General features: G+C 48.8%; 7 protein-coding genes across 7 annotated transcripts; 3 read left to right on the top strand and 4 right to left on the bottom strand.

Moving 5' to 3' along the window:
• Positions 1 to 618: 618 nt before the first annotated feature.
• GGS22DRAFT_152833 (DNA/RNA polymerase) lies at positions 619 to 5,573 on the bottom strand. Its single transcript, XM_047959750.1, has 2 exons — positions 1,027 to 5,573; positions 619 to 969 (listed from the first exon to the last, which is right to left on the bottom strand). The coding sequence occupies exons 1-2, from the start codon at positions 5,284 to 5,286 to the stop codon at positions 919 to 921; spliced, it is 4,311 nt and encodes a 1,436-aa protein (XP_047822808.1). The 5' UTR covers positions 5,287 to 5,573; the 3' UTR covers positions 619 to 918.
• A 223-nt stretch (positions 5,574 to 5,796) lies between these two features.
• Positions 5,797 to 8,515, top strand: GGS22DRAFT_65485 (uncharacterized protein). Its single transcript, XM_047967688.1, has one exon. The coding sequence runs from the start codon at positions 5,867 to 5,869 to the stop codon at positions 7,946 to 7,948; it is 2,082 nt and encodes a 693-aa protein (XP_047822807.1). The 5' UTR covers positions 5,797 to 5,866; the 3' UTR covers positions 7,949 to 8,515.
• GGS22DRAFT_65486 (nuclease S1 precursor) lies at positions 8,516 to 10,231 on the top strand. Its single transcript, XM_047967689.1, has 4 exons — positions 8,516 to 9,478; positions 9,532 to 9,543; positions 9,611 to 9,797; positions 9,847 to 10,231. The coding sequence occupies exons 1-4, from the start codon at positions 9,083 to 9,085 to the stop codon at positions 10,122 to 10,124; spliced, it is 873 nt and encodes a 290-aa protein (XP_047822806.1). The 5' UTR covers positions 8,516 to 9,082; the 3' UTR covers positions 10,125 to 10,231.
• GGS22DRAFT_152830 (DHH phosphoesterase) lies at positions 10,221 to 12,128 on the bottom strand. Its single transcript, XM_047959749.1, has 2 exons — positions 11,597 to 12,128; positions 10,221 to 11,506 (listed from the first exon to the last, which is right to left on the bottom strand). The coding sequence occupies exons 1-2, from the start codon at positions 11,751 to 11,753 to the stop codon at positions 10,338 to 10,340; spliced, it is 1,326 nt and encodes a 441-aa protein (XP_047822805.1). The 5' UTR covers positions 11,754 to 12,128; the 3' UTR covers positions 10,221 to 10,337.
• A 54-nt stretch (positions 12,129 to 12,182) lies between these two features.
• On the top strand, positions 12,183 to 13,105 carry GGS22DRAFT_152829 (P-loop containing nucleoside triphosphate hydrolase protein). Its single transcript, XM_047959748.1, has one exon. The coding sequence runs from the start codon at positions 12,190 to 12,192 to the stop codon at positions 12,796 to 12,798; it is 609 nt and encodes a 202-aa protein (XP_047822804.1). The 5' UTR covers positions 12,183 to 12,189; the 3' UTR covers positions 12,799 to 13,105.
• Positions 13,106 to 13,118: 13 nt separating this feature from the next.
• Positions 13,119 to 18,330, bottom strand: GGS22DRAFT_152828 (ARM repeat-containing protein). The gene is made up of 2 exons (XM_047959747.1): positions 17,894 to 18,330; positions 13,119 to 17,835 (listed from the first exon to the last, which is right to left on the bottom strand). Exons 1-2 carry the CDS (start codon positions 18,105 to 18,107, stop codon positions 13,349 to 13,351), a joined length of 4,701 nt encoding a protein of 1,566 aa, XP_047822803.1. The 5' UTR covers positions 18,108 to 18,330; the 3' UTR covers positions 13,119 to 13,348.
• Positions 18,331 to 19,546: 1,216 nt separating this feature from the next.
• GGS22DRAFT_177646 (uncharacterized protein) lies at positions 19,547 to 21,609 on the bottom strand (the record flags this gene model as incomplete). The annotated part of the gene is made up of 3 exons (XM_047963529.1): positions 19,547 to 21,053; positions 21,108 to 21,191; positions 21,287 to 21,609. The coding sequence occupies 3 exons, from the start codon at positions 21,607 to 21,609 to the stop codon at positions 19,547 to 19,549; spliced, it is 1,914 nt and encodes a 637-aa protein (XP_047822802.1).
• Between the last annotated feature and the right edge of the window lie 2,788 nt (positions 21,610 to 24,397).

Raw genomic sequence — 24,397 nt, 5'->3', positions numbered from 1 at the left:
GTCTAGATACATGCCAACATACATACATACCTACATACGCTGTACATACGACGTATTCACGACCATCAATAAATCCTCCCCGCAAAACAAATAATACGACAACGCTAAAAATAAAAACCCCAACCCCAGATATACATACAGTACACACGCACCAACACGAGGTTCCTACCGGCATTCTGGAACATCGACCGCGCGCATTCTCATAGGCCGGGGCCAAGTTCCCGCTTACCTCCAGCTACCGAAACGGCAAATAGCCTCAACGACGCTCTTCAGGCGGCGAGGTTACATTGCATCTTCCCCCTTTCCCCAGCCAATAATGCAGATGGGAGTCAGCTGACCTAATTTCGCTCCGTCGCGATTCCTATTGTTCAGGACATACGGACGTAGATATATTATTATTGCTTACCTTCGTTCGTATATGTGATGCGATGCGTCCTAGGTTTTACAAGCTGCGAATTTTCGTCCTCTAATGAGCGATTATGTTAGTCATGATATTGTTCGGAGTATCCCTAGGATCGTGAGATAAATGCTTTAGTCGTCCCGCTCAAGGACCAAACAGACAGGTGTGGTTCGATCCCAACATTTTTAAAAAGTCTTTATATTGTTCTTTTGAATTTATACATCATTGGAGTGGATGGTCCTTGTTTATCCCCATCCGCCCTGGTTCCTACCCTGATCTTCCCCTCTACATATGTAGGTCATTTCTTGAGTAGTACTATACAGATTTATACATATGCCATGCATTCCGTACAATCGAATGCCTCTATATTTTTTCCACCCCCTCCCCCGCAAAACGCCATCCCGGCATTTTCTACCCCCAAGACGCCTCATGATGCATTCGCTAATAATGAAGTAAACATGCCGTGAAACCTATTAACACTTGACGTCTCTGTAAGCGATTAAGCTTGCCGAGAGACCTTACGAGAAGAAATATTGGCTTTCTTTTAATCTCTCGACATTATAGTCGCCCTAGACATGTTAGTTAGCATGTTATATTTTAATTATATGAATGATTAAAACACTAACCTTCTTGGGAACCTCGGGGAAAGTAAGAGGAAGCCATATATTGAATCCTTTAGCATTTTCCTTCGACCTGGCCCTTGATTTCTCGGAGGCTTTCTTAGCCTCGCCTGAGAGCTCTGCTTCGAAGCTGGTTAACTCAATCATAGTTTTATAGTGCTCCAAGTCTGTTTCGCCTATATGTTCACGGCTTGTTTTAATCTTGCCAGAACTTTGGGCTGTGAAAATTCCATCACCATCATCTTCAGGCTCTTCAAGAAATTCTCCTTCAAGAGCAGGTGTGGTCGCGTCTTCTTTAGGAATGTTGCCTAACCCCACCGCGTCCATATCTTCGGCGCTTGATAGAGGCTGGGAAACAGACATCTCTTCGAAAATGCTACCGGGTGTCACCATTTCCCTCCCTTCTTTAACTTTCTCCGGGTCTGTAGAGTTCAATAGTTGAGTTCTCTGATATTCCTCCAGAAGTTCAGCTTTCATTGTTAGCTTTCTACCTTTACGAAGCGAAGCGATTCTGGCTTCGGCGGGGTGGCCCTTGTCTAGCTTAGCTAAATAAAGAGCACCTTTATGCCGAGCCTCAAACTCGGACGCAAGGCGCCCAATAACATCTTCGCTGTGTATCCTGACGAAGCAATCGCGTAGGACGCGGTTCATAACTTCGATGTCAGACGCGTGCGTCCAAAAAGAATCGTGCACGGCGGCGAATGAGAGGCCTAGCTCATCACACTCTAGCGCGGAAAGCAGCATATGACTGGCATCTAAAGAGTGGATGAAATTGGGAGGGAAGGCCTGTAATTGCTTTCGCCGATTGACTGGATCAGATCGTTCAGGTATTTGCAAGGTAAGATCCTGAATAGAAGTGGGGATGATACGAGTCCCAGACTTGCGATATGGCTGGACAATAGGCATCCGGAGAGGCGTCGTCCAGATAACTGTCGATCTGAACTGGCTTAAGAGCTCATCAGATGCCGACTTTCGTTTCCTGGCTGCGGCGGATTCGGGTTGAGATTTCGAGGCCCTCTTTTTGATAGGCGCCCCTTCTCCATTGGCAATTCGTTCTATCTGTTCCGGTGCGATTGCGCGGCATACTCTTCCAGCGCATTCACCAAACCAATACTGGATATCGTGAGCTCCGCGGAACATAGTAGAGAGAGCCTTGAATATCTTGGTGGCGATGTAAGAAGCGAGAATCGGCGTTGGTACCTCTGTTTCTTTGAATATGTTAGGGTAAAGCGCGTCAATCTGTTTCAGTACTTGTTCCTTTGCTCCAGAAAATGTGACACCGTAGACGTTCGTCATCACGGTCTGCTTCACGACTTTTCTTGTTATCTTGCCGTCGATAGCCTTTGCGAGGAAATTGTCCTCTTTCAAATCTTCTGTAATGCTTTCCTTCACTAGCTCTGCCACCGCAGAATACACATCTGCAGGACGATCTCCAGGTTCCAGGTTCACCTGCTGGGCACCCCACATATCACCACCGAGGGCGGCATAGTGTTGTAACCCATTACACGTGCCGTCCTGGTGAACAGGGAGGTGGGAGACGTATCGGAAGGGGTCGGGGGATTGCAAGGCTGCCTTTAGCTCGAAGCAGGCCGCCAGGCATTGCCATGAATCCTCAGCCTGAAGCCACCACTGCTTTCCTGTGAGGGGGTTGGTAGCGGAGTCGTAGATATCTTCAAGGTGATCCATTACGAATGATTCACGTTCCTTCAAGCTCGCCTTGTCATATCCAAACACGTTTGCCAAATGGATTTTTAGCCATCGCAGCCCATGCTCGCCGAGTGCCTTCCCCTTCGCAAAGCGAAGTAGTCCACGGGTATGATCTGCGCCCATGTGATTTAGGTAAGTCGGAATTGGATACGCACGTCCTCGAAAGTCCATGTTGTGCGGGAAATAGAAGGTCTGATCTTTAAAGGACCTAGCAATCTCAAGTTGAAGATTCATGAAACACCGCTCAGAATGGAGACCTGATTTCATGTTCTCCACAGCCTTCACGGCATTCAACCACGTTCTTCTCTGTAATGGATCATCAGATGCCTCTGGCTCCTCGGGTATAGGGATTTGGGGGTTTAGTGGGGGGATATTCGCTATTTTCTCGCCACTGTTCCACGCTTCGAGCATGACGTCGAAAACAGGTTTGTTGATCCTCCATCCTGTTTTACCAAGAACATCGAGACCTTTGCTAACTTGCTCCATATCACCTCTCTGCATAGCTGCTTCGGTGTAGATCTTTTGGTCCCTCTCACCATGTTTAACCCGTACGAGTTGAGTAGGATATTCAAGAAAGCCGCCCTTATCGAACTTACTCCAGGGCTCCGGTTCGACAAGCATCGGCAAGTGCCTCGCAAGGAAATCAGCTGGGGGCTCTCGCTTTAAAATCTCGACAAGAAATTTGTTGGGCATAACTAGGCCGACCTTCTTTCCCCTGCGGTGTACCATAGTGTGAGCTATAGCAGGCTGTCTCTGCCTGATGAGTGCTTTTGTTTGGGGGTGTTCCTGAACAACATCCATTTTTGCAGTTTCCATCAGGGCAGAGAGCAAAGCAGCGCCAACTTTTGTTCTGATCAACAGAGGCCACGACGCAACGTCGTAGGTGAGGCTCTCCACCACATTAGACTCCGCGTTAGCATCGGCGGATGGCTGAATCGTCGCCGAGCTTATTGGGTTATCCTGTTCTTGATCACTCATTGGCATTTCTTTTTCTTCTTTTTCCTTGTCGACGTTCGGCTTAAATTGGCGTTTTTTGGTCGGTCTTCGCAGAGCCATTTGCTGTTGTCGTTTTAGAAACTTGATATCGTCTTCTACAGTCTTGGCGATTTGGATGAGTAAGGTGGATAATTGGATTCCTCTGTCGATACCGGCTGATGACAATGCATTCAAGACGCTTATAATCGTGACTGCGGCCAGCCTTGATGGAGAGGACTGCTTCATGAAGGGCGCGTACAAGCAACGGTCAAAATCCGCCTGAACCTTCTTTTCGCGTTTTTCCGATTCTTCAAATAGGGCAAATTCGTTTTCTAACTTGGTTTCCAAGGCACATTGCCAGTCGTATAGTTGCGAGTTTAGAGCACTTGTCGACATAGACGTGTTCAAACCCATTTTCTTAAGGGCGTCGTTTTCTTCCCTCCATCGGGAGATGGCGGCATCAACGCAGTCCTTTTCCAATTGCGCCTGGATTTCCCTACGCTCGGCTAGAGGAAGCTGTGAGATATCCTTACTCTTTATCGTAGTGAAAAAGGATAAGACACCACGTAGTGACTTAAGACCCATGCCTTTTTGCGGTACAGCCAGGACTTCGGGTGTGTCGCTAGATGTCGGCTTCGCTTCAGATAGATCTATCGATTGCGTTGCGCTGGCCTCTGCAGGTGATGGTTGCAACTCTTCCGCCTCTGGTACCATGTTCCATTCTTCTAAAAGATCGGAGGCTGGCTGATAAATGCTGGTGATAGTGCCAAAATCCTGCTGCGTGAGGATGTCCACTTCGGATAGAACCTGGAATATGGCATCACCGGGCATCATATCCATATACCGCGTCACAAGTCGGCTTAACCTCCCTTCTCTAGCAGATAGAAGAGAGACCTTCAGCATGCAAGCGATAGTTTCGGGTGTCTGAGGGAGCTCCTCAGCCCTGATGTGTACTTCGTACCACTTATGAAGAGATTTCGCCCATTCGGAGTCTGGCTTATCAAAGGCTCTGGCGATGGCTGCACGAAGGTATTGGTTATGAAGCGTAATCAGCTCACTACCTGGTAAAGCACCGGTTTCTTTTAATCTGGTAAGAACAAGAGCTGCTCTGTCCAACTTGCCTACTTGCAAACATGCGTCAAACACTGATACCATCTCATCCGCACCACCAGGGATTCCGCTGTTATTCGTCCTTGAGCGCGGAAATGGGATGTCATTCGACTTAATGAGCAATGGCAAAGAAGGGTCGAACGGTCGTATTTCGTATAATGGTGTGGACATTGGTGGTTGTAGGAAATTGTTGGGAAGTTGCTGTTGTATATGTTTGTAAGAGAGATCATCTTGTCGTAAAGGGTCACCGATAGCTGTCGCTAAAGACCGCTGAAAAACCGAACCGTGGACATCTTGCGAACGTAAAATTTTCCTCCTCCTTGGTGGCAGTTCAACTGGGGCAGTTAAGAGTCTGTGATCTGACGTGTGAAAAGAATGTAGACATGGGGTTCTAGCAACTGGTTGAGGCCGTCTTATTGAGTTTAGTCGAGAGAGCGAGAGGCCCCGACGAGCCGGAGGTTGTCGCATAAACATCGTGGTGGTGACTTGGGATGTTTTGGAGGGGTGAAAAAAGAAAGGAAAAAAAGGAAATTTTGGTCTCAACAGGCTTTGGGAGCTGCCGAGGACTTTGCTGTACTATTGTAACATGAAGCCGAGAGATTGCGCTGACAATGCTAAAAGCACAAAACCACCAGCTTATTTCATGGGGGAAGACTTTTGGCCAAAGTCGAAGTCGGGAATAAATTAGATTTTTTTTCGTAGATATTCGATATCGACAAGCTTTAGTGAGGGTCGAGGTCCAAATTTTTTGGCCTTCAAAAAAAAAAGGTTTTTCTAGATTAGATAATAGTTAAACCCCCCCAATCTCCAAGGTTTTGATTGGTCTTATATCTGAAATATCCCCACTCTTTCAACCCGCTCTGCCGTCTCGGTTGAAGCTAAGCTTAAAGTATACTAGATAGCTTACGGATTTATCGATTATCCCGTACCTAGGTAGTGGGATATTATGTAAACCACCTAGTAAGACCCACTGGGCAGTCTTCAATAATTTCGCATATAACAGAAATGTGACCTCATCGATGAGTGAAAAGATTTATATGATTTATGTGACGAGATGGCATCTCGACGTGCTATGAATATAACCTCAACAGGTTGTTCTCATTGCCGTTTAGCTGCACTAAAGCTTTTCGCCAACCCCGCGAATGCGAATGCATTGTCCAGCGTGCGAGCCGGTCTTCTCAAACCCCGGCCACGATTGATTCCTGCACCATCAATTCGATTATTCTCATCTCGGCCGACCCATGATGAGCCCTTCAATAGTACAGAATCGGCCGAAGAAGGCTTAGAAGGCTTAGAAGATGGCAAAGATTTGGAAGATGGCCAAGATGCCGCGAAAGGCTCGGATTTAACTAATATCCCTTGGTATCTTCAGGTTGACCCTCCAAGGCACGTGGCTTCCATTGAGCCACAGCCACTTCCTGAGATCCCCACCGGTTCTCCGAAGGTTGTTGGTTCATTGCTCGAGTACGTATCTGAGGATTTAGGTCTCGATGAACTCTCGCTCTTGGATCTTAGAGAGCTCTACCCCCCACCGGCATTAGGTCCGAATCTTTTTATGTTGTTCGGCACAGCACGGAGCGAGCGCCATCTTAATGTCTCCGCCGGACGCTTGCTGCGATGGCTAAGATCCAAACATCGAATCTATGCTCAAGCTGATGGCCTACTCGGGCCAAATGAGCGTAAGACTAAATTGCGCCGGAAAGCTAAGCGGGCAAAGCTCTTAGGAGGACCTGAAGATTCCGATGACGGCATCAGGACCGGCTGGATATGTGTCAATCTCGGCACTATCGGCCGTAGTAATGATGAGTCTACCGTAGTTACAGATGATGGACGCGTGGCCGGTTTTGGCGTTTCTCACTCTGGGCACACAATTATCGTTCAAATAATGACCGAGTCTCGAAGAACCGAAATGGGCCTCGAAACGTTGTGGGGGAGAGCTCTGAGTAGGTCGGTTGACAAATCGGTTGATAAATCGGTTGATGATTCCTCCAAGTCAGAGATGGGGAATGCGAACAACCTACATCCTTTAGAGCAGGCCATCCTATCTAGCACACGCCCGCGTGCAGCAACCAGAGATAGGAATTTCAACGACACTTCTAGGAGAACGCCATTCGAACAAAAGCGGGCTTATTCGACACAGCAAGCGATTGCCCATGATGCACCTCAGGTTGACCCTCTATTTACCATCGATTCAGAGCAGACTCTTGAGCAGATTCTGAAGGGTGACGCTCGCCAAAAATATCGCATTCTCGATTTACTACGACTCCGGCTTGGCAAGATGTCTTCCATAGACAAGAGAAAGGCCCTCGGAATCGCACCAAATGGCGTAACCCCCTTCGTCCGATTATCCAAGTTCGCATGCAAATCCCTACCCCCACACCAAACTTGGGAGTTTCGTCTCGCTATCAGGGCTATAGCATGCAGGTCTACCGCTGGTAACAATGTCATGCCCCGTCAGGACATACAGAATCTTATCAATGAGTTGAATTTATACGGCATTGAGGCCACGCGAAAGCAGTACCTTCAGCTTTTGACATGCGCATACAGCACAGCTGGAGGTCTTGAGAGACAATATACACTCGCTAAACAACTTCTACGGACAATGCAGCAACGCGGAGAGCCAGTCATTGCTAATGATATCATTGTCACCATCATCGAGGCAGTATGTCGATATTCTGACTCGGGTCAATGGAAGGATTATTACACCTTTATTCGGCGGTTAGAAGATACCTGGCCTCAATTAAATTTGCCTTGTATGGACGAACCGTTGCTCATGAGACTCATGAGCGCACATCACCGAATCCAGGACTGGATAGGGATTTGGGATGCCTGGCGTATGCGTCCCAAGTACTTGCTTCCGCGGTCAGCAGCTATGTATATACACATATACCGGCTGGCGATGGCTTCGGGCAGGCGGATAATCTGCCTTTCGACGGTGAAGAGGACCTTTCAAGGGCTTCTTGCGGAATATCCGGCCGTGCTACCGAATCCCGCTGTCACGAAAGCTCTTTTGGATTGTATTAAGATCGCAGATCCCCATGCTGAAGAAATCACCATGCGCACGACAGACTCCGGGGACGAGTACAGGGGCGAGTTCGTCAGAATAATTAGGGTCCTCAGACTCATGGACAGCTAAATCAATCGGCCATATATTACCTTCAACAATCATCTGTAAAATTCTGTAAAATTAAATGAACAGGCTTTCTGAACCTCTCGGTCCCCTCAAATTTAGCACGAGGCGATAGAGCTACCTAGCTTGCACTCTTCTCCAGTTCGATCTGTTCTCGTGAACATAGAGACCTTCCCCTTCGGGTAATAGCCCGTCTTTGTTATATATCCATCTTTATGTATTTGAACATGTGGGTAAATAGGTGCATCAAATTAGACCAAAGAAAATATTGATTTAGGTCTGCCAATTCTGGTTATCTGCTAAATAAGTCAGATAATATATAAACGCGATTACACGGCACATCTATCAACAATGCCAAGATCTGACTACCGAGGCGTTCTGGAATCGTACCTATCTTGTAAAAATCAACAACGATTTATCCCCAAGATCATCAGGGCGGATTTGCCCGATTTGCATTTACACCGAAGTCCAATCAAGGCAGGTAGTCAGCAGCCGACCTAAACTGAAGAGGCAAGCTCTTCCACTCGAACCAACCACCATCCCGAATTCAATTTCCAGCGTAAGTCTCATCTCGAGCAGAGCTTGCTTCCGACCAACGTGCTACGCTTGATTGGACAAGCCCCAAGATAAGGTATGCAGCGACCGCCCGACTTCACCCCGGCCATAATCCCGGCCGCTAGTATTCGAATGCTACCCTGAATCTCTCCAAGGCGCAGCTGAGCGGTGATCGAAAAAGCACCTTCTATAAACTCACATGTTCAACGCTATCTAGATTCGCTTTCCGGTGCCAAACCCACGCTTTACCCCCGGTGTTTTGCGTGGATTAGGGGTTCGGAGCGTGCCTAGGTACAGAGCCAGCAGACTTGTTCAAAGGGACTTCAACGAATCAGAGTGTCGGATTACCGAACATCTCTACGTCCCTGTTCCTGCTTATCCTGGTTGCGTAGGTGTATAAGTGGGTGAAGCTTTATGGGCAGATATATAAAGTGTGTCCGCCTCAATTCTTGGCGTACCGAAAGATTTACCCTCTTGTTGTCACCACTTCCCTCTGTTCTGGCGTCAAGTGACTATCAACCAAGGCCAATAAACTGTACTTTCCTGGCAGATACCTAGTACAAGTAAATAACAGTGACAATCAAGATGGTCCGCTTTACCACCGTAGCCGCCTTATCGACGGCCGCCCTCCCCGGTACCATGGCCTGGGGAGCGATGGGCCACGAGACCGTCGCTTATATCGCCAGTAACTACGTTAGCTCGGCGACAAAGTCGTACTTCCAGGGCCTTCTGGGCGACACCTCCGCCAACTACCTCGCCAGCGTCGCCGCATGGGCTGACAGCTACCGGTACACGACCGCCGGCAGGTTCTCCGCGCCGTACCACTACATCGACGCCAACGACAACCCACCGTCGACTTGCGGCGTCAATATGGACCGAGATTGCGGCTCCGAGGGCTGCATCGTTCGCGCGCTCCAGAACTACACGACTATTCTTCTAGACCAGAAGGTCAGCAATGCTAACCTACAGATCGCCGCCAAGGTAAGTCTACATCTAAATAAAATATGAGAAATCAACATACTAACAAATTCTAGATGGTCATCCACGTAAGCATGATATATACCTTTCTACTAAGGGAAGATATTAGATAAGGAAATTAACACATAATAATAGTTCGCCGGCGACATAGGCCAGCCCCTTCATTGCGAGGCTCTAGAAGTAGGCGGTAACAGCATCGATGTCCAGTATGATGGTGATGACACCAACCTACACGCCATCTGGGACAGTAACATCCCCGAATCCATCTCAGGCGGTTCTTCTCTGTCCACCGCAAAGTCGTGGGCTACGACTCTGATCAAGGGTACCCCCCCTTCTTTTTATTTGAAGTAGACCCGATCTAACTCTTGTAGAAATCGACTCTGGCGACTATAAATCCCAAGCCGCGGGCTGGGTTAGCGGGCTGAGCGTGAGCTCGTCCGCTAACCAGGTATCAACAGCGCTGAAGTGGGCCACTGAGAGCAACGCGTACGTGTGCTCGACCGTTCTCAAGGGCGGCGTCAGCGCCGTCGAGAACAAGGATCTTAGCGGCGACTACACGACGACCGCGCAGCCCGTCGTCGACCTGCAGATCGCGAAGCAGGGGTACCGGCTCGCGAAGTGGCTCGATGCTATCGTTGCTGCTATGTAAGGAATGAAGAAAAATAGCTAAGGGAGTTCAGGTGTCGTGTTTGTGTTAGGACGACTAAGTAGACTACCTACCTAGTTACTGAAGACTTACGAGAGATGAATAAAATCTATGTGTATTGAACGTCTACTAATTCTATTTCAACAATGCTATGCATGCTTACTATCCAGCCAAACAGCCAATTTCCTCGCTCATAAAACCCATCACACCAACCCTTCAAACCCCTCTCAACACATCCCTCAGCATAGGCGCGATCTGCTTCCTGCTGAATTCCACCTTCTCCTGCCTCCAACACCTCTTCCAACTCCCCTTCGCATCGACCTCATCCAGCATCCCCTCTCCCCAAGTCACAAGCCCCAGTTTCTCCCTCCCTTCTCCCTCCATAAACCCCTTCACCGCACTCAGCGCATACGGCAAACTCTTAACCCACACCATCAATTCCCTCCTAAAAACCCCTTTATCGTCCTTTGACGTCGTCAGCACCGCCAAAACATCTAACTTATTCCTAACAATCCAGTCGTTCACCGCCCCCGACAACGCGTGCCTAGTGCCTGCATGCTTGATAAGAAACGTGAAAGACTGCGGCACGGACGAGGTGCCCAGCTTGAGGCTGCCCTCGGTCCACTCCTTGTAATCTTTGCGTAGGATATCGCGGACCACCAACTGCGAGATGTCCTCCTTAAGGGCGGATACTTCAGCGAAGAAGCTATCGCGGTCGTAGGTGCTGGTGGATATAGGGGAGGTAGGCAACAGCCGTGTAGCAGCTTGCTCGGCCCGCGACGACAGGATCCACCGCTCCGCAAGCCCAACCGCGCGCACATCATTCTCCGTAGTCTTATCCTTGTTTTTCAAATTCGACGTATCGATCAGGATCGGCGCGAGCGCTAAATACGCCAATTGCTCGTTGATCTCCGACTTATTCGGTATGAGTTTCCCGCGGCTCGCCATTTCATCCCATGTCTCACGACACTGCTCCAGAACCAGACTCATACAGCTCCCGGTCTTCTTAATAACCCGTGGTTCCGCATCCTTCGGCACGACGCCCTCGTCGTCATGATGGTCGATACACCCAATAACCCTATCACCAAAATCCTTTCCAAGCCTCCCAGTCAAAACATTGTGGTCGACAAGCAACCACCTCGTGTCCTCCGGCTTCAGCACCCCCTTCTCAACCGCTGCCCGCCCCCGACCCTTCATCGGCAGCATCTCGCTTAACGTCAGCACATCATCTACCGTGACACCAGCGCACTTCAGAACCGCCCCGAACTCGGGCCGCAGCGCGAGGTCCTCGCGTGGGAGATGGCATAGCGGCACGTGTAAGATATGTGGCGGCGTGTGGCTGCGGAAGTACGCCAGCAAGAGCGTCGAGCATAGGGAGTCGAGGTCTAATTTCCGTCAGCAATTTCCCGTGCACCATCACCCCAGAATCTCAGGATCCCGGTTCAGGATTTCAAACGAGTGTAGGAGAAGCGTACCAGCGGATTCGTTCCCGACAACGAAATGCAGCGGCCCGGAGCGCGAGAGAGGCGGAGCCGTGAGAGTCGCGCGGGCCGCCGTTAGAAAAGCCTGTAGAGATCTCTGCGGTAGCATTTGTTGAGGCAGTATTTTTGCGGCGTACTTTGTGTACCACATGTGTTTGTCATATTATTATATTACCTACTGTTGCCAATCTTCGAGAGTATCTATTTTTAATATTTTTGCGGACGTTAACGTCATTTGTACCTACCGCCGTTTGCTATTTCTGCAGACCCGCAATTGCCCTGAAAAATCAGCAGCGTTAGGGTGTACCTGCTATATTATAGCGGGTTCTTAGTTCCCGGAAGTCGTTCGGGCGACTTACCATAGCCGAAGAAGGCTTAGCGCGATCTACAACCCCACCATTTCAACCTCACCCCCCGATTTGGCAACCGCTCACCAGGTCTCAGCCAACACGCTCTTTGCATGCGTGCGCCTTCCCGATCGCGAGGCTCACGCCTCTACCCAAGGATCTCATACCTCCTACCTCACTTCAGCCATTCCCCTCCCCCAAAACCTCCCCTAACCTCCCCCCAAACCCCCTCCCACAAAAATGACCCCCCCTCAGCCACCACCCCCAACCAAACACCTAATCCAAATGTCCGGCGCCCCGGGTTCAGGCAAAAGCACACTATCCCGCCGTCTCCGCCCCTCCATCTCCGGCATAATAATCGACCACGACATCCTGCGCACCAACCTCCTCTCCTCCCCTCACCTCCCCTTCGACAGCGCAGCCAAGCAAGCATACCTGCTCCAATGGGATCTAGCCAGCGACATCATGTCGCACCAAGGGCTAAACGTAATCGTCGACAGCACGTGCAACTACGACGAGGTAGTCGAGCGGGGGAGGGCGTTGGCGGCTGCGCACGGGTACGTGTATTGGTACGTCGAGTGCAAGGTGCGCGATGTCGCGGTGCTGGATAAGCGGCTGCGCGCGCGCCCGGCGATGGCGAGTCAGCGGGCCGCGGTCGATTGTCCGCCTGTTGCTGCGCAGGGGATTGGGGCTCGCGTGGGTGAGGATGCGAGGGCGCTTTTTGAGAGGTGGATTGAGAGTCCGTGTCGGCCTAGCGGTGACGATGGACATGTTATTATCCTTGATTCTACGGGTAGTCCGGAGGCGCTTTGTGAGCAGGTCTTGAAGAAGATGGGCTTGAGTACTTAGTTGAGTTATGCTTGACTGGGCGGAGTTCCGGATGGGTGGGTTATAGCGAAAGGAGCAAGTTAGGCGTTATGTTTTATCATTGAAATTCGTCGCCTACGACGACTCCCTATGATCCAGAGGTATTTACAATGAATGTAAATTTTTAGATAAAGTAAGAGCATCCACAGCAACAAGAAAATAACAGCGCGTGTAAAATAAAGCTCTGGAGGTTTAGGTTAAGGTTGTTGAATAAGGCTGTACGTTACTGACAGGCCCCCTAACCGATACCCGGGAACTAAACATTCAGCATATCAATCTCACACAAAAACAGCCCGTATAACTTCCAAACAGTGCACACGACTTCGATTTAAAACATCTACATAACGCTACCCCTAACAAAGTAATACAGCCCTTCTAGCCCACAGTAACGCCCCGTCTTAGCCATGGTATCCTATTCGCCTACAGTATATGCAGATAGCTAAACTAACACCCAACCAAAACAAAAACGCCAAATCCCGCAATACTCGCTACTCTTTCGCTTCTATCGTTTATTGTCCATTTCACTCACCCCTTATTGGAATACAAATATGACACCTGATCGATCCACGCTAACCGTCATCGTGTATGGCATCTCTAAGACCGCCACGTCCAGAATCGAATCTAGGTGGCTTCTAAGCAGCTGTCCCTGCTCCGCCGAAATGACTGTATGCCGAGGAGGCTTCTCTCTACCGCTTGTGGCCTTGCCGTTCTTGGCATTCTTTTGCTCCGAACCCGTTTTGGATATCCTTTCGACGTTGAGGGTTAAGCCGGGTTGGTTTGGTGTATTGACTATAGAAAAGACCGGCCTGGCGTCCTCTCCTTGGAGTCCGCTGAACACGCACGAATTCTCGATGCGGATTAGATCCCAAAAACGCAGTTTCTTGTCCGAACCCCCCGTTAGGATGTATCCGTACCGCACGTCGCGCTGCTCTTCCATAGCACCCGAGCCGACGACCATAGCTCGCACGCCCCGATCCCCACTACCGCTAGCCGTAGGTTCGATATTAGTCGCGAAGCGGCCGAGCATGCCCTCGGGTTTATCCTCGTCAACATCCCATGCCTTATATTCTTTTGGTCCCTCTTTAGACCCACCCACCCGGTAGATCTCTCTGCATTGGGTCTTCTCCAGATCCCAGACCGTAACTTCTCCAAGGCCAGTACCACCTGCTACACATACCCATTTCCCGCGCCCCTTGGCGGGATGGAGGCTAAGACGATAGATGGCCGACTTGCCAGGTAATCCCCAGCTCTTAACTCGCATTTTGAATCGAAGATCCCAAAGATCCAGGACTCCGTGAGATGTACCAAGCAATAGCCAGTTACGCTTTCGGTCAATACAAAAACACGTTGGTGTCCCGTGATGTACAGGATTTTCAAGAGAGTAGAGGAGCGACCTTGTGCGAAGATCGACACCTACGACTCGAGACCGGTTGGTCGCTAGGACGAGCACGGAGTTAAGCTCTTGCTTAAAATGTTCACACCATATAGCATATTCATCTGGCGGAAGTTGATACTCTCGGACAGGTCGTAAGCGGATATACTTAGTTGCTCCGCTCGTCGCTGCGGTATCAACCTTGACGGCATTGACGCTACCGTCGGTAGCGCAGCTGATAAAGGTATGCGTGTTCTCTACAAAACAGAGAGCAGTTACCTTCGCGCCTGCCTCATGCTTATAGGTTTGACGTGAACGATGGGTGACATTACGTTCAAGTCGTGACGAGTCCCAGACTTTGACAGTGCCGTCGTCGCTCCCCGTGATGAAAAATAGATGATCTGGCGATGGCAACACACGATTGATCGCCCCCGTATGTTCTGCAAACGTAGCAACAAGACTACCGTTCGGCTTCCACGCTTCTTCGCCTGTCTGTCCAGCCGCTTTACTAACCTTCCTCCGCGTAATAGGCTGGACAAGTGGTCCGAACAGAGCTATGTCATGAGGGTAGTTATCGATGTACATATTGTCGAGCATTTTCAGGATGCCGGGATCATTGCCCTCATATGTGTGTGCCGCACGTGGTCGGTTGCTCGGCTTTCCATCTTCTGTGACGATATCAGGGATTGTAATTTGGGGCGGTGGATTCTGCGCAAATGGCCCTTCAACCTGACCGAATGCGTTTGCCTCGGTTGTTCCCGTCTCGGCGATGGATCTACCGCTATCCTTTCTATTCAAGAGATCTAGTGCGCTAGACTGATGTCGAATAGCCCTCCTAGTAGAGTACGGAGTATCAGAGACAGACGCATTATCGTCAAGGGAAACCCGTCCACGTGTTGTGGATGAAGCTCGACGTGATTGATCAAAGCCCGTGCCGTCAACCGGCGACGATGATAGAGTCTGCACTGGCGATAAGGCTCTATTATCCTTCGATCTTGGCGAGATTGCCCCTCCTCGGCTACTTAGGCGTGAGCGATGGTTATTCATTGCGGCACGTTTCCTCTTTCCGACCGGCTCGTCTATCGTCATTGACGCATCCATCAGAGCGTCAGCAATTGTATACGGGCCTTTATCCGAATCGGATGTGATCTGCTCTTGCCACGCTGGTTCCTCTTCGGCAGCAGTCTCGTTGAATATAATAGTTTGTAATTGAACATTCAGACTCCTCAAAGTAATGATGTTATTCAAGGATGTAGCAATATTATCCTGTGTGATCAGATCCCTATTCCTCATCTGACTTAGGCGCCAAATGAACTCCCTTAGAACAAGCAGCTTGAATTCGTCTTCGGATGCCATACCCATATTTCGTAGTCGGCCAAGCCATTGTTCATCCTCATCGTTTCGTTGGACTCTGTTAAGGGTCTGAGGATGCACCTCCCGAGATGAACGAATTGCTAACGCCGTAGACGCAATCGTGAAAGTCGACTGCTTCTGCTGTTTGACCGCCTTCCAGAATAATCCTCTATCGGTCTTCTGAGCCCAGGATAAAGCCAGATCAAACACTGTTCTCGATAACGGTTTCTTCAATGCATCTAGTAAGTCGAGCTCGGAAAAATCGGGGATGATATGTGGTTTTAGAAATGACTTTATAAGAGGGTAGGCGATGCACCGTTTATCTGCAAGGGATAGTAGTTTCGCGGCACTAGATATGTACTCTGCTGCAGATTCGCGAATCCATAGGTTTGGGTGCATAGTGAAGCGGCCAACCATGTCGATTAACTCCCAGATTTTTGCCTTTGATAAGAGACCTAAACTTGCTAGCTCAGCTAAAGAGTGCAATGCCGCTTGAACAACATGTTCTTCGGGGTCAGTTACAGCCTGTACCATAAGGGGAAGGCTGAATTCCTCCAGACTTATGCTACCTAAGAAAGCAGCAATACCGACGATAGTATCAAAGAAAGCGCATTTTAACATCCAGTCTCTATCGTTAAGATATGTATTCAAGTGAGTAAGAATGATATCGTTAGATTCTCTACTGCCGAAAAAGATGCAGAGTTCTGGGACAGAACTGAGAAAAGCTCGGCGTACAGAAGCGTCCGAGTCTTCAACTAAAGCTTTAGCATGTGCTTCGAATAGTTCGACGAGTTCGCTCTGAGCATTATCAAATAAGCCGTCAAATGCGGAGTCAGGATCACTCCCGGCCTCCACCTCTGGATCGGCTGTGCTAATAGTCCCTTCTGCCCTTAGAATGGCTGTCAACTCCAGGAATTTCGAGGCGGTCGTCGCAAGGCTTCCTAAGCAAGACGCGTACGTGGATCGGACTAGAGCACTCGGTTCTCTGCGCTCTTTTCCCATAATAGGTTGTCTGGAAGCGCCAGACAGGAAGACTTGCATTCTTGGCATAATGTATTCGGGGAACACGTGGGCATTAACCGGCGTAACTACCGATACAAGAGCCAAAAGCTGAGTGACAGACCTGAGAGCCGCGATAGCAACGAGATCGACATCATCGTTTAGTAAAGTCATTAGGTATGGCAAAACTCGGTCGAGCTTTGCCTCGTCAGATAATCTCTCTGAGAAAGCCAACAATATGTCACAGGCTCTGATTTTAGATGCTGCTCGAGCAGTATTTCTAAGGGACGCGGCGACAAGTGTGAGGAAGATTAGTGTTCCGTCGTCCATGGGAGGCTGCTTTCCCGCAGACGTAAAATGTTCATTATTGGGTATATTAAGTCGTATAGGGAAAAGACCTAGGCCGAGTCGAGGAGTGAAGTGAGTAAGTTGAGATGATTCTTTGCCATCGTGATAGCCTAAGAAATATGATATCTTGTCAAAATCATAGAAAACTCTATCGATTCGTTCATCAGCTTCACCCAGGTTTCTTATGGATCCCGAAATAGGAGCCCTGCCAGAACTTGAATCGGTGATGAGTTCCATGTACTGGTGGAGGAAGCTATAGAAATACTCAGGAAAGACTTTGGCTTTATAAAAATCCAAATACTGCTCTGCTGAGTACCGTTTCTCGGGGTCGAGATGAATCATACTTGACAGCATCTCTCTTAGGCCCTGGTCAGGTATCCTACTCAGATGCGAGATCACGGGATCATACTCGCCACGACGGTACTTAAACATTTGGCTGAGGCTGAAGATAGGTGTCTCCAAGAAAAGCTCGGCAATGACGCATCCGGCGCTGAAGATATCCATCGACCATGTGAGCTTGTGCCCTTGAAGTTGAGTCTGCGGATTTTCTATGTGTTCGACGAATCTCTCAGGTGCGATATAACATGTACGTCGACCCGACAGATCGAAAAAGTACGAGTAAAACATAGGATTATCATCGGGTAGCATCGTGGGTTTGAAAGAGCCTGTAAAGTCGGTGAGGTAAAGCCAGTTCCAAGATGTCACCATGATATTCTCCGTCTTGATATCGCCATGATATATGTCCCGAGAATGGCAATCTCGTAGTGCGCATAACAACTGGAAGGCCAACCATTTCTTCTCTATATCCTCGAGGAATGGTCTAGTTGACATACGGTCGTATAGGGAGCTGTATATGTATTGTCGCACAAGATAAGCATTCCCTTCGGTTTCAAAGGCGCGCTCGAAGCCCAAGGCGTTGGGAACATCTCTTAGTTTATCTCTTTCCTCTTCGGTATGGTTAGTGGAAGCTATATGATGGAGAAGGGTGATGTGATGGCCACATACGTAGAATCTTCTCGCCGTGTTCGCGTAGCGATAGTGGGGTATAGGGCTTCACGGTGACCTTTGCCAGAACTACTCCATCGTGATGACGAGCACGGATACTTTTCATGAACCGGGCGCTTCCGATCGATCTCTCGTGTACTAGGTCGGCTAGTTCTGGTATGTCGATGCCAGCAGAGCCGGCGTACGGCGTGGTAAGGGAGTAGCTGTTACCCATCTTGCAAACATGCGATGGTGCTACCTAGCCAAATATGTGAGGCAAAACAAATTGATCATCTTCCAAGCTCCCCACAAGGTTTGTCGATAGAAATATTATCTCCGCTATCTTTGAAATCGTGCGATAGAGCGCACTACAAATCTATTGATGGATTGGTGAGTGGGTAGTAATAAGCACGACAACTGCTCACGAGGCAGAAGTATGGCTAGGTATGTGATCTTGATGACGGAGTTGGATGAATAGAAGAGCTTCTAGGAATTTAGTGGGTTGCATGTGCCTGGGAATCTTAGCTAGAGTGGGGTCGGACCTTCCAATAAGCAAGTAGCGGCTTCTACTTGGTAAACCTAGTATGATGGGTACATTACCGATGTACTATCCACCAGACTGGATTCACTATATCCATGTACCTATTCACTACCAACCTATCATCTACCTCTTATTCACATTTAAGTCATATTAACAACCCATTATCCTGCGTAATCAAGTAACTGGGCTGGACAAATATGTCTGCTATAATTGACACTATTGTATCTTTACGATATCAGTGCCAGATGTTACGGAGGTCAGGAAGACATTAACAAGACATGCGGACGGACCCATTCTCTCAGCTCACTGGATAGAAGATTCAGGATGCTACCTCATATATATCTTAATAATACTTTTTTGTGGGAAACCTTAAGCTAATTGATAATTGAGATGACAGGGCTTCTATCCTTACTTAGGAGATGCCCTAGAAACATCCGTATGCCATATATCTAACCTAAAGCTCTCCCGACGGCACCGATTAAGATATGCTGGAATCTTCAACCGTATTGTCTTTTGCTCGTCTGTTAGGCGTATAAGTAGTGTCATGTGCATTTTCCAGTTACGTCCCCGTCTTTACCCGCCTCTCCCTCGAAGAAACGAATTACATAGCAGTGGCCCTCTCCTACAACCCGCACCAAACACCTTTGCTAACACACCGGGTATATAAAATCAACAATAGAAGAGAAAGGAGAGGGCGCAACTGCATGTAGTCGTCATATTAATTTTGATCGCGTCTCTTCATATCAAAAATCCCGAGGACCAGCTGGTAAACACCATCTCCAGGCGTCCTGCGGTTCAAGTCGTGATCCGAGGCGATGTGTCATCTGAATAGAATTAAATAGGTACTGTGGAATTGAAGGCATTAAGCGTATCAATCGCAGCAATGCGAATCGTCGTGTCTATGTGCAAGGCGAGTATGAGAAGGCGGGTGATAAATCGAGGACGGGCACAGAAGTTGGTCAGGTATAGACCGAAAAGATACCCGGGGGAATTGACGGATCGATATCGCGCTGCGGTTGGACCAGGTTAGGTTGGAAATTAGAAGTCCCTAAACGCCGGTGCAATGCAAACACAAATGATTTCGTCAACCCATCAGATATAAATGAACAGCGTGAAAGATCTCGTTATTGGGCTCAAGTTCCGTGCTGAGCACTAGACCCGGTCTCTGTAGATCCATCGCCTTCGATTGTCTTCCTCCAATGTTCGGGTAGGCAGACGCAAACCAACGGGAAAGCCTTGATCTCTCCACTAACTGGAGGTGATGTATCTCGCAAACGACCTGAGGTATGTGAAACTCCGCTATCCCTCTGTGCTTGTCTGCGTGCTTCCCATTCATCCGCTCTTTCGTCCAACATGACACCGGTTGCCCATCCGTCATCCCAGATGCCTACCACCTTCAACATATCGCCGCGTTCCAACGCGAATTCGTCGGCTGCACGGGGTTGGTATGCCCAAAGGACTGCGACACGCTCGCCAGGGTGGATATCGTCCTGCGAGTAATAGTCCTTAAAGAATGGGAGTTGTTCAGATTGCTGACTATTGACACCAGGAGGTGACGACATTCCCCCTGCACTACCGGGAGACTGAGGATCCTCGCCGGCGAGTACCGAACTGCTGGATAACGAACCGTTCCTACGGATGTTCATGGGAGGTGGCCGTAATATAGCTGCACGTGGTTCCGATGCGGGACTCTCTCCGAATGAGTCGGAAGACGAGTGATCGCCTCCTCCTCTCCGCCTCCCTGTGACATACCCAGCGGCCGCACTGGCTGCTGCTGCGCCCGCTGAAGCTCCGAGTCTAGAGTCTCCACGTCTCGAGCCTGGCTCCCCTGAATGACCTTCTAGTGCTGACATACGGGCTATTCTTCCTCCGGGGAGGATTTCGTACCCTTGAGGTGCTACAGGGCCCGCGGGGACCTGATTTGTCTGTGGTCCTTTCCTAGAGGGCGATGGTTGGTTAAAGATGCTCCCCTTCTGGCTACCACTTCTTCTTCGTGCCAGTCTAATGCACATGAGTATGAGGAAGGCCAAAAGAGCCAGGCCGGCCACGGATCCAACGACGATACCAGCTATCGCACCGCCTGAAAGACCTTTGTTGTCGGAGGCGGCCGCAGCAGGCGTTGCTGTGCTACTAGCCGTGGCGCTCTCGGTGGGTGTACTGAAGGACATGGTTGGCGTAATTGAGGGCAGGACAACGTTTGCGCATTTTGACTGAATATTCGAATTATAGCAGCAGGTATCAGTCGAGTTAATACCGCCCGATGCGCAATATGAGCACAGCCCAATAGTGCTGCCGCCATATCCACAGTTATCTGGTTCATTAGTAATGCCTTGTATACAACTGCTACTAGATAACGAGTCTGCCGGCAAAGCACAGTTAACGAAGTCAGCCCTTATCTGATCTTGACGGCCACTGCTGGTGCTGGGACAGAGGCTGGTGTCGGCCGCGAGATATGCTTCACTCTCAGCATAATGAGCGCAAGAGTCGGCACACAAGGGCCGCGATGCCTGGTCTGACAGACTACAGGCCTTGATGGAATTCTGAATAATAGCATTACAGATTACTGAGGTGGTGAAACGCGCATATAAATCAGTAGTGTTGACAAGGTCGATATTGCCGCAACCCAACAATGTTTGGTATCTAAAATATAGAATAAGCTTAAGTTGAAAATCGTATTCATGTCAATTTACTTACTGTTTCTGTACGTAATCGGTCTGAACATATTGGCTTAACTGCTTATCGAAGGAAGCCCTATCTGAGACGTATTGAAGAAAGGGACTAGATGCTAGGTCAGAATCGGAGAGACTCTTTTGACAACCCGATGTCGCAATTCGAAGATGAGACGGGGAATAGGAGAAGAAGTGAGAACTCACAATAGTCCTATTAAATAACTACTCGTGGACACCGAGGCGGACTGAAAAGCTGAACAGGTTGTTGAGCCTGTTAACGGAATGCAGCTATCTGCCATGGAGCCAGGAGCTGCTGCGAGGATCGACACAAGGGCAGATTTTACCGTCCACCCCGATCGGCCGGCCGTTCTTCCACCACTCCCTGATCGAGACGAAGCCATCGGGACGTTGCGCTTGGCGGGTTTGGAAGACTTCGAAATGAGAGACCTATCGCTGTTCCTCCTGTCGTTCGTATCGGAAATGGTGATCACTGGCGCCGAGAAGGCATGACGTTCGGATCCTATCATTGCTCAAACCACATGCTATTAAACTCGACTCGGTTGATGTTTGTATTCGTAGTTCCTTAGTGCTAAGAAGCAGTTGAATGACTGAAATATTGGCAGAGATAGTCTGTTTTTCCGTTTCTTCTTTTTTGATGCAGGTAAATTTTATGTGCAAGGTTGGTCGCAAGTAATAGTCGTAACCGTAACCAAAAATCAAAGAGGTATCTTGAGGGGTCAATTACTCTGTAGAGAAATACGGGGGGATGATTATTTTCGAGATTTTTTATTTCGTGTTGAGGGATGTAGGTAGTAGGTAGTGTACCGATAGGATCGGGTGTGTTGGTGTTTCCAGTGACGAACGAGTGTCTATAGTTGGAGAAGGTGAGACCTTGAGTGAAAGGAACCAAGCCAGAAATCGTGTAGTGGATGATTTCAGGTTGCGCTTGACATGCTACCAATACACCAGTCTTAGATGCACGACGTCGAATGGAATACGACAGTGGATGCTATCTACTACTAGATGAATATCGAGGTGGCTGGACACTAGGCAAATTTACTGGCAAAGGCACCTTTGGCTCTTTGGCTCTTTTAGTTAAACGAATGTCAAATAAAAAATTTCGAAAAAATAACACAATGAAGGCAAGAAAAGAAAACTAGGCGCACGACGGTAAAGCCGTGAAACCGTAGAGTAGATCCGGGCGAGTAGGATGAGGATCGGAGGGATGGGGAGAAAAGAGGTTGAAGTTTGGGTATATGCGACTCGACAGAACCGATGAAAGAAAGGGAGAGAACGGGGGGATTGAGAGGAACTCGCGTAAGCCAACCCGAGAGACTGCCTGGACTGCCAGATTGTGCACCGAACTACTGGGTTCCTGGGGGGAGACTGCCTGACTGCCCAGGTGGGCTGTGGTAGTTTTACTTGCTAGCAGGCACAATTCATCAACGATCAAGGAGCATCGTAACAAGCAACAACAAAAGTAGCATCTAGCACCCTTACACCCCTACACTTGCCGGGTCCTGCCCTACCTTGCAGCTGCCTTGTTCCTATCTCATGTTGTACCTTGTACTTCGTGTACCTGGACTAACTCTACTAGCGCCACTAACCACCTGCCTTCTCTCAATGTAGCAGGTACACTAGTGAGCGGGAGACGTTCCCAAGTCGATAGTAGGGAAGCTCTATCCTTCTACGAAGGCTTGGCATAGACTTTATCCAATGACAACAGCCTATAACCAAGGTTAGGGTCCACAGCAAAAACTTACTTGCTTCCAGTCCGCAACGGGCAAGTAGGACGGGGGTTTTTAGACCACGGCCTTCAAATTAGAGGTTTCTGTAACCGTGCTTTCATCCCGATATTTAGGTATAAACGGCTCCCGTCAGAACTTTACAATTCACACGTACTTCTTCGTTTTCCATTATCCCACTCATTATTACAATAATTATCGAATTCATATCTCATGTGAAACAATATACTGGCACAATGTTCGAGATCTCTTGTACGATCAAGTTGTACATGTTATTCAGGTAAGTGTACGTTTTATGAAATTTGATACGCACAGACTGGTACTATGTACATCATCCTCGAGCTAGGGTCCCTGTCAAGCCACGGGCTCTCAGACATTTAGACAAAGTCTTCATCGAAATAGGCAAAGTCCCAGAAGCACCTTAAAATTACTGACATGGATCTGCTTATCCAATCGTAACGATCAGAGACAGCCAAGAGCTTTAAGAAAAGCAAACCATTGATCTTCCAACGGTTCGCAGAAGAATCGTCGATAAGCTTTCAAAGTCGACATCTTCCCTGGCCTCATCGTCACATCGGTTGGCATCACCTTACTTATCTAGGAGGGTGTAGGTCATTACATTGATGAGATAATACATAGTAGCTGTCATCGCAACAATGGCGGATAGACTCGAACTTACTTTCACGTTATTCGTCCGGTGTTGCTCAGAGCGGAAACCTTGAATGACAAGTCAACGTGGACACCACCTTCGACGACAAACGCCGACAAGAGCTTGTTGATCAAATACTTTACACAGCCTAAAGTCTATGCCTGCATACGATACTTACCCTCAAACCCTATCGAAGATAACTTCTCATGTTTAGATGGTTTACGGTTCACGTCTGCTCAATGAATGACGATGACCCCGGACTTACTACCTTAAATCATCAACGTGCGGGTTACGCAAGTCACTGAAACCCGAGAAACGAAACCATTTTGCAGAATCCCAGAACACATCGGGGGTTCATCTCGCTGTTTCTAATTCAATGCCGATCAGATTAGCTGAAACTCACACGCTAATTCCCTAAGAGTCAGGCTGTCAGGGAGTACGATAGTACCTAAGACGACTTTCTTTTCTTCTGCGAAATTTGTCTGTCTCATATTCCGCGCTCCCGCGTTTATTGGCCAAGCACCTTTGTTATGCCTGTTGCTTCAGATTCTGACGATTTTCGTACTACTTCGCCTACCCGGTCCGTCCTTCAGGGGATCCCGGCCACTCTCTAGACACTGTACATAGTGCGTCCGAAAATAGCCTGTCGAGAGGCGTCGATGCGAAATGACGATGGCCTCATTTACTCGATTGGATAAAGGGGCGCCCTAACGCGTCGTGTTTTTCGACCCACCATTTCTCCTAAGTCTTTGGTAATTTTTTAAGATTGTGTATGTTTTTGTGTTTTGTTTCAGCGTATCAGCCCTAGCAGGCCTTATTCTTCCCGGCTTCCACACCGATCAGAAATCAGAAAAAACACGAGGCGCACGTTTGTCAGTCTGTTTCTTATTATCTATCTCATATGTCCGGGCGTGTTCACCG

This window comes from Annulohypoxylon maeteangense (genome assembly GCF_022496945.1).
Source record: "Annulohypoxylon maeteangense strain CBS 123835 unplaced genomic scaffold GGS22scaffold_2, whole genome shotgun sequence".
NCBI classification, from domain to species: domain Eukaryota; kingdom Fungi; phylum Ascomycota; class Sordariomycetes; order Xylariales; family Hypoxylaceae; genus Annulohypoxylon; species Annulohypoxylon maeteangense.
This window is presented reverse-complemented; position numbering and strand designations above follow the sequence as displayed.

What these genes read in the sequence shown, in the direction of transcription:
- GGS22DRAFT_152833 (XM_047959750.1), bottom strand. Translation starts at nt 5,286, where the DNA reads ATGTTTATGCGACAACCTCCGGCTCGTCGGGGCCTCTCGCTCTCTCGA. An exon ending in TCCCCGAGGTTCCCAAGAAG is followed by an intron (nt 970 to 1,026) that starts GTTAGTGTTTTA and finishes TAACATGTCTAG; the next exon opens with GGCGACTATAATGTCGAGAG.
- GGS22DRAFT_65485 (XM_047967688.1), top strand. Translation starts at nt 5,867, where the DNA reads ATGGCATCTCGACGTGCTATGAATATAACCTCAACAGGTTGTTCTCAT.
- GGS22DRAFT_65486 (XM_047967689.1), top strand. Translation starts at nt 9,083, where the DNA reads ATGGTCCGCTTTACCACCGTAGCCGCCTTATCGACGGCCGCCCTCCCC. An exon ending in GGCTACGACTCTGATCAAGG is followed by an intron (nt 9,798 to 9,846) that starts GTACCCCCCCTT and finishes TAACTCTTGTAG; the next exon opens with AAATCGACTCTGGCGACTAT.
- GGS22DRAFT_152830 (XM_047959749.1), bottom strand. Translation starts at nt 11,753, where the DNA reads ATGTGGTACACAAAGTACGCCGCAAAAATACTGCCTCAACAAATGCTA. An exon ending in TGTCGGGAACGAATCCGCTG is followed by an intron (nt 11,507 to 11,596) that starts GTACGCTTCTCC and finishes GACGGAAATTAG; the next exon opens with ACCTCGACTCCCTATGCTCG.
- GGS22DRAFT_152829 (XM_047959748.1), top strand. Translation starts at nt 12,190, where the DNA reads ATGACCCCCCCTCAGCCACCACCCCCAACCAAACACCTAATCCAAATG.
- GGS22DRAFT_152828 (XM_047959747.1), bottom strand. Translation starts at nt 18,107, where the DNA reads ATGGGTAACAGCTACTCCCTTACCACGCCGTACGCCGGCTCTGCTGGC. An exon ending in ACACGGCGAGAAGATTCTAC is followed by an intron (nt 17,836 to 17,893) that starts GTATGTGGCCAT and finishes ACCATACCGAAG; the next exon opens with AGGAAAGAGATAAACTAAGA.